Raw genomic sequence first — 8,824 nt, 5'->3', positions numbered from 1 at the left:
TACATTTTGTTTGTATATGCATTCTATGCAACAGAAGGGATCAAAATCTGAATGTCAGATCACAAGTTTGAAATTTCTATAAAACTATTACTTCTTGACAATTGAATACATATTAGGGCAGATACATGCGCACCGAAAATAGTTGGAAAACAACTGATTTTTTTTATCAATACTGAAGAAGATAGCTGTAAAACAATTACATATCCACGTGACATCATTAAACACCAGAAAAATTATGCTCTACAATCATTTTTATTTTATATCAAGATCAGATTGATACCAAATGGTACTTTTTTACAACAGTTCATATGCACATAACCCCAACAAATAAGCATCTAGACTTGCAACACTCCAAGATACAATATGTTTATGGCATGAATATTCAACTCATTTTCATAGCTCTTCATAGCTCTACATAACTGAAAATGTACCATCTGTAACTCAAAATTGGTGTCTTGACTCGGCTATCTTATGAAGATACAGCAGTGTAATGTAGAAAGTATGAAATACAAGTAAACCCTCAGAGATGCTTGCAAAAGATCATAGAATTTTTACAAGCATTCAAACAAAAATAAAGTAAGCCACACTCTTGGAAACCTAGGCTTAATGACTGTGAAAGTATTGTCCCAAAGTAACCTTGCAGTATGCAAAAGGATAATCAGGGAGGACACTCCTCCTAGACCACATACTGTTCGTGTACGTAATTCCGGCCTGTACGTAAAAAATAGACCACCTGTGTTTAATCATTTTCATGATCTAAACACACATAATTTGATTATTTGTTTAACAATCAACTTGAAAACCAACCCTACTCTCAATATTTTGCAAATTAAAGACGCATATCACTGTAAACGTCTGCATTAAAATGTCTAAAAACATGGGAAAAGTGAACTCATCATCCATAGCGAAAATTATATTCATATAAGAAACAAATATATTTGATAAAATTATTATTATTTCTATCTGATAAACTTTAATTAAGGTATTTTCAATTAATTGTATAAAACCTACATTTAAAACATAAAAATCAGGACCTAAATATAAACTTTTAATATATTAATTACTTAGTACCTCCCTTGATTAGAATATTTATAGGTTACACGTTGTAAAATTAAATATAAGCTTTTCCTAAAAATCGACACTAAAGTCAACTTTTTAGACAAAATGTTTTTACTTTCTTAGCTATGTTAGAAAAAGTTGATAAAAACTATTAAAAATAAATATTTTTTTTATGATTTTGCAGTTCCCCATTAACAGTGCCTGTTTATATTTATTAAAATAGGTAGGGGGAGTAACTGGTATATGTCGCACATATTTTAAGTTTCAAGTCGAAATTTTTTGTTTGTGTAAACCTTTATTAATACTCTTAAAATGAGGACATTTGTCTAAAGATATTGCTTTGTAGTTGTACCTGCAGATTAAACTGAAAAGTGGCCGATTTTTTAGGTACAATAGCCCTACGAAAATTGATAGTTAATATGTCATTAATTTTTGTTGATAAAAGTAACATACACTGATCTAATTCTATTAAAATTTTCATGCTAGGGATGTTATGAACCCAGGATTATATATGTGAAGTTTAATTTCAACCAGTTGCCTAAGACAAAAGATTTTGTTAAAATAGTCCCAAAAGTGGCCGGAATTACGTACACGACCAGTATGGGTAGAGCGACTTTCTTTAAATGAAAAATTCCATTCAAGCCAAAGTGGTGTCCCCAATAAGCCTGCACAGGCTTATATATGAGCCTTGCTCTGTGAAAAAAGGATATAATGCATGTGCGTAAAGTGTTGTCCCAGATTAGCCTGTGCAGTCCGCACAGTCTATTCAGGGACACTTGCCGCCTAAACTGGATTTGTGCAAAGAAAAGACTATCTGTAAACGAAAAATATAATAAAAGCTGAAAGTGTAGTCCCCGATTAGCTTGTGCAATCTGGGATGACACTTTAAGCCACATGCATTAAGCCCCCTTTTCACAAAACATGGCCCATATGACAACACTTAAGCCACATGCATTAAGCCCAGTTTTCCCAGATTGTGACTTCAATGTAATAGAATATGGAAATAACATAAAACAATACAAACAACTTAACAGTTTTCTAATAAAACTCACAACCTAAAATCAAAACAAACTAAAACATAGAATTTGAACTCGCCAACCAAACTCAAATTTAATTGAACTGATATAATATTATTTGAACACAAAAACATATTTATTTTTCTAGAATTCTGTCTTAAACACATGTTTTTTATAAAGTTTTCATATAATGCCATATCGCATAAAACAAACCATTTTCTACAAGTTAATCAACACTAAAATTATATAAGAGAAAAACACTGTTTTTTGCTGAAATGCATAACAGGACTGGTTTACAATTATTACTATGCACAGTATAAGATTATATTAAATATATTTACACTTATGTTGAGACATCTAATGCACAAAAAAACAACATAGTGTTACACATATACCAGTACATAAGAAGCTTTAATTTTTCACAAAAATGTTATTTTTATAACAAAATTACCATAAAACCACAACAAAATCCTTAACGAGAACAATTGCTTCACTTAAATTGAATTAGAAAGAATTAAAGTAGAATAATTACCAATTAATAATTATTCAATATATTGTTTTCCTACAGCATGTGAATGTTTTATCATACTTCTAAGATACCAATTCATGTGATGCATTGAAACTTGCTTGGTACGACCAGGGCCCGTATTCCCGCAGGCTTATCAGGGATGACACTTTCCGCTTTTGTGGTATTTTTAGTTTCAAGGAAGTCCCTCCTTACCAAAAATCAAGTTTAGGCAGAAAGTGTCGTCCCTGATTATAATCCGCACAGGCTAATCTGGGACGACACGTTACGCACATGCATTATTCCAATTTTTCTCAGAACAAGACTCAATTACCGTAAAAGTTTGCCTACATTGTACATACAGGCTAAAAATGGTGCTTATTCCATTAACATCTTGTTCTAAAAGAAGAAGAATATAATAATAGGTGTTTACTGCCATGATAGACCTCACCTTCAAGTTCAAGTAGTGTTTGCAATTGTAAGAATATTCTTAAAGTTAATATTAGTCTAAGAATGGGTTTGTGAATAAAGGCCCACTGTATTTAGAAATTTGTGATGTCCTTCCACGCCTGAAACTGCATTATGTGCAGACCCAGAGGGTTCTCAGCACTCCTACCCAATACACTTTCTAGACTCATGAAAGTTTGGATGAATTTTACATTATAGCAATTTCCTTCTATTTAGCGTATACTGAAAGAGCTTACATTTTGGTGTGGTCTTGGGCTGCGGGTAAGAGGCCAGAGTACCCTGAGGAAACCCACCTGTCCAGTACGGTGACCACCAACCAAACTCACATGCTTACTGGAATGGGGTGGAACCCGGGTCCCCTAAAAGTGAAGCCGGTGTACCAACCACTGCACTAACCAGACGGCCAATAAGAAGCTTTAATTAATGTTTTGCTATCAAGCATTTGCATGTGAACATTTAACAGACCAGCACGAAACATAAACACAAAATACATATGTACCGTAATCTAATAGAAAGGATGAAAGGCACCAAACAATAAATAGCATCATGAACTGAGACAGTGTGATGGATGTGATGTTAACCCATTTATGCCTAGTGGACTCTCACATCCTTCTAAATTGGATCAATTTATTTCCAAAATTGGGGATGTCTAGTATATTTATTTCTATATTTAGAATATATCTTACAGAAATTCCTTTAGGCAAACAGCGCAGACCCTGATGAGACGCTGCATCATGCGATGTCTCATCTGGGTCTACGCTGTTTACCAAGGCATTTATTCTAGACGCTAGGCATAAATAGGTTAATAGGTTGTGGGAAACATGCAAGTGATATCTTTAGTTTTTTGTTATGCTAAGTAAAGAAATTTTGAGTCATGTCCTAGATGATTTTTATCATGAATTCTTTTAAAAACAAAAATATAAAAGAGATTCATGAAGATGACAATCGTTAAAACAATCAATCTTCAATTGGGACACTTTTTTGATGTTTAACTGAAAAGTTAAACAACTTTTTCTGGCATTCAATTGGCATAATTTCATTCTTCAATAAGTCCTTTTATTTATACAATATTTTCTCGGACAAAATTTTGCATGGGCATAAATGAAACTAATGTTTTTACGATTATCCTTTTACATGAATATAAAAAATATACGAAAAAATTTCATGGATGATTTAATTTTTAAAGCTTTAAAAAACAAGAGTTGAGTCAATTTGTAAACATGCCTGCATTTGACATGAATTCCTCTCAATATCTGTATTATGATCCACGTAGAAATGATACAAGGGTGTGTTAGTAGAATACATTTTATGGAAAGTAAAAAGCGTCTTTTGTTAAAATTAAAATATACAATTAATTGTTATCACATCCTATCACAATGAAAACCAACAAGGTTTCTGAGTGAAGAAGCTCAAACCATGAAAAGCTAAACACACAAACATATACATAAAAAGTAAATAATTTAAACAAAATCAAACATTTTTAAATAAAATCAAAATACTCGTTTTGAATTTCGGTAAACATTAAAAGTCAGCTCACAAAAGTGTTGTGTAAATCACTGTGTTTTATTAAGCAATCTTGTTTGTTTAATTAGCAATTTTTGAGCAACTATAAAAATTAGAGTTTATAGCAACTCATCCCAATCACTTACCGGTAATCCTTTACCACTAAGATACGTATTTTGACGCATTTGTAGTCCCTTAGAAAGTAATATTTAATTAAAGACCTTTCTTACAAAATTCAACTTGTACAGGTTTCATTTCCAACCCTTAGATACTGATGAGCAGCAAACAGCATAAAACCTGAACAGAATGCGAGTTACTCGCATACTGTTCTGGTTTTATGCTGTTTGCACATAGCCATTTTCACTTTGTTTCTGAGTGGGAAAGGTTTAATCTGTGATACAATATATAAGCCAACAGAGAAACGTTTTATACATGGAATGTGAAATAACACTCTGAACATATCGCCCCCTTGTTGCAAAAAGGTACCATGTAACATTAAAATGTAATGCCACATGGTACCTTTTTGCATCAATTGGGCAATTTAATATGGCTCATTACTATATCGACCAATGTATAATGACCATTACAGATTTCAAAAACAATGTGTTATTACTTATTTAGAAAAAAAATATTACCTGGGCATTTTTTAAGATAAGGCCCTGGCTAAGGATATGAAAAAATTCATAAATAATACAAACAGGAAGGCATCGAATCCAATCTGGGTAAAGGTGTTTAAAACACTTCAATTTATTCGTTCAAAATTGAAATACAACTTACAATTGTAAAACGCTACAAGTGAATTATTAAAACACAAGTGAATTAATAAAACACAAGTGAATTATTAAAACACAAGTGAATTATTAAAACACAAGTGAACTATTAAAACACAAGTAAATAATTAAAACAATCTTCTAGCAATTATTTAATAAAGCTTTTGTACAGTAAAGACGTTGCCATTTATCAGTTTTAAATGCACATCCACTGAAACTCATTTTATGTGAATTGAATAAAAACAACAGTCTTCTTAATAATTCTCAATATATATTACTTAAAAATACTGTTACATAAAAGTACTTGGTAAAATTAAAGAAATTATTTGTTAGATGTATTTTTTTTTAAATACATATTTTTTTAAGCACAATCACCAACCATCTTTATATTTATAATTTATTTAATATTTAAGGGTTTCAATTAGTTGTTAATCACATGGAATGAAAATGAATGGAACTTAACTTACATCAAATTAAAATCATTAACAACTCAAATGCTGTAAACTAAACTGCACACTTGCAAACCTCATGAAAACACTTATTTACATGAAAATGTACATGTTCTATATATGATTATCGTACAAATAAAGCTAAAATAAGATTCCAAACAATGTTCACACTCACAAGACCAATTGACAAGGAATGACAAGCCATTATGTTACACTATATAACTGACACAATAATCAATCAACACAATTCCCTAACAAGAGTGCCAACTTGTCACTAAACACGCATTTTTAACCCTTTGCATGCTGGGAAATTTGCCGTCTGCTAAAATGTTGTCTGCTGAATTTCTAAAATTAGCATTTTCTTCATTTTTTTTCAAAGAATACAATCAGTGGCGTCTCATCTGGATTCAAATTGTTTGCAAAGGCCTTCAAAATTCGGTTCCAGCACTGAAAGGGTTAAAGTTTTGGGTTTTGGACTTGTGTAACATTTAATACCGGTAATGACATGTTTTCATAACTTTACACAAATTACTTCCACTATGACTGGAATTTTTTTAAATAAATTTATTTGCTGGGCATTTATGTTTTCAACCTTGTACAAATATTGAACATTTTTCATTATAAGTCATTTAAATATTAGTGGTATAAATACCAATTTCACTGTGAGGCATGCTAAAACTTACAGGAGCAAATAGTCTTATTAGCAATCTTCAGAATTAAAACATATGAGAAATAGCTTATTTGAAGTTTTCATTTTTGCAGAAAATCCATGAATGATTTTGCCTTTGTGGAAATACTTGAACAGAGAATTAGTATCAAGGTAGTCTTAACTCTAAATAATAACCATTTTCTGTCCTATTTCTAACAATCTAAACATTAACAACTTCATTTGTCTCATCAGGTATATACATCTTAGATTCTATTAATAATGGGTTTGAAACAACAAACACGGTGTGCGAGCTTTGCTCAACCTCAACTTAAAACAATCTGACGAACGATATATTATACAATTTAAAATAAAAATTTATCATACCATCTAAAATAACAAACAATTATCAAACAATCTAAAAAGCACATTGCACATGTTCGCATATTTACAGAAATCTACTTTCTAAACAAATGACACTGTACGGTTTTTACTACACTTAGGGAGAAGGAAGTTTCTACAATTGTCCTGTGAGGTATTTTGCATTAGTACAATATAAACCACAATCAATGTGTACAGCTATTATGTGCCTTGTTCTGGAAAAATGGGGCTTCATCCATGTGCATTAAGTATCGTCCCAGATTAGCCTGTGCAGTCCCGCAGACTAATCAGGGAGGACACTTTCCCCCTAGAATGGAATTCTGTTTAAAAGAAACTCCATTTTAACGAAAAATTCCATAAAAGCCAAAAGTCTCTTCCCTGATAAGCCTGTGTGGTCTGCAGGACAACACTACCCACTTGCATTAAACCCATCCCTAATAAGCCTGTGCAGACTGCACAGGCTTATCTGGGACAACACTACCCACTTGCATTAAACCCAATTCTACCAGAGCGGGACTCATATGTCTTCAGTTCAATTAATTTAAGTCTTTATATTGCCATCCCCTACATTAAGTGAATACATGCATCAGTATCAAATATTGACTGTCACGCGTTTCTAATTCTCTATTACCATTTTACAACAAGGTTTTATGTGCGCGAAAAACGACAACATTTATTTTCCAATATCCCTGTGTTTTTTTCATCAAATATACCCAAATGTTTTTTGCCACTGACTATTTTGCCAAAAAACACACCATTTCAGATCTATTCAAATACATCATGTGATTCTTGATGTTCATTTATATAACATGTGCACGATCTAACTTATGTATGAAATATATTTTACAGAATGAAAAATCTTAACACATTTCCCTCAGAAATCAGTTTTAACAAAATGATGACTTATTCTTCCACCAATCCACAATAGCCCAGCCATGTTGTAAAAGCAGTCAACAAACTGACTCCAAACATAAGCGATGACCGGTCAGCAGGTGCCTTAAGAAAGGCATTAGAAAAAAGTTTCTATGGTATCCCAGTGGTTATCTCCCTTTGTTGCTAGCAGCCATGGCATCCATAGCAACCTCGTTGTTTGTTGCACCCTCAGCACCTGAAAAAGCAATGAGCATCAATTAAATGGGACGTGCTCTGTGAAAAGGGGGTTTCATGCATGTGCGTAAAGTGTCGTCCCAGACTAGCCTGTGCAGTCTGCACAGGCTAATCAGGGGCGACACTATCCACTTTAGTGGTTTTTTGCTAACAAGAGACTTTCTTTAAACGAAAAATACCATTATCGTGGAAAGCGCCAACCCTGATTAGCCTGTGCGGACTGCACAATCAAATCTGGGACAACACTTTAAGCACATGCATTTAACCCTCTTTTCACAGAGCACGGCACAAATATTTTATTTATTTGTCAGCACATCTCTCGATTATCAAAAAATTACTTTTTGTGGACACGTAAACAAGCAGGTTTCTGATTTTGGAAAATAAAGCGGTTATTTTCTGATGCATTAGAGTTAAATTCGTGGATAAGTCAACCCACAAAATCAATGTAAATTAACGTCCCACAACTTATAATGATTTTATAATACAGTGGATAATTTGTGAAATACACCTAGAATGTCTAGCATAATATGAAGCCCGTTAGTCAAAATATACATGCTGGCACCAAAGGTAAATCACAACTAGATTGTTAACAAGGTTTTACTATAGCCATATAATGAACAAGAGCTGTCAGAGGACAGCGCGCTAGACTATTCGAGTGCTTGACAGTATAACGTAAGCCATCATGGGGTAATTGTTCAAATTATTCAATAAGGTCAAGGTAATAGTTCCACAATCTATTGAACATTTGTAAAGACATAAAACAAACTAAATAGATTTTATTTCAAGTTTGATAGCAATAGCTTGGGTGGGAAGTTTGGACGGTCCTTCAAAAATAAAGTAAATTCATAAAAAAGGAAATAAATATAAAAAAAAAATTTGAGGGGGGTATGGGGGGTGAGAGGGGGGGTATTATGTGGTGT

The 8,824-nt window shown here is 32.7% G+C and overlaps 1 protein-coding gene across 3 annotated transcripts in view; it reads right to left on the bottom strand.

The window, feature by feature from the left end:
* Positions 1–233: 233 nt before the first annotated feature.
* Positions 234–8,824, bottom strand: part of LOC127868055 (stress-activated protein kinase JNK-like) — a 35,588-nt gene continuing 26,997 nt past the window's right edge. For all 3 annotated transcript variants that reach the window (XM_052409637.1, XM_052409634.1, XM_052409635.1), the window contains exon 11: positions 234–7,905. Coding sequence is in view for 2 of the 3 variants with exons in the window: in XM_052409634.1 (XP_052265594.1) it covers positions 7,838–7,905 (68 nt within the window). In the remaining variant the exon portion in view is untranslated. The remainder of the gene's footprint in view (positions 7,906–8,824) is intronic.

Source organism: Dreissena polymorpha, chromosome 2 (genome assembly GCF_020536995.1).
Source record: "Dreissena polymorpha isolate Duluth1 chromosome 2, UMN_Dpol_1.0, whole genome shotgun sequence".
In the NCBI taxonomy this organism is placed as follows: domain Eukaryota; kingdom Metazoa; phylum Mollusca; class Bivalvia; order Myida; family Dreissenidae; genus Dreissena; species Dreissena polymorpha.
The sequence above is the reverse complement of the archived record's forward strand: the minus strand, read 5'-3'. Positions and strand labels throughout refer to the sequence as shown.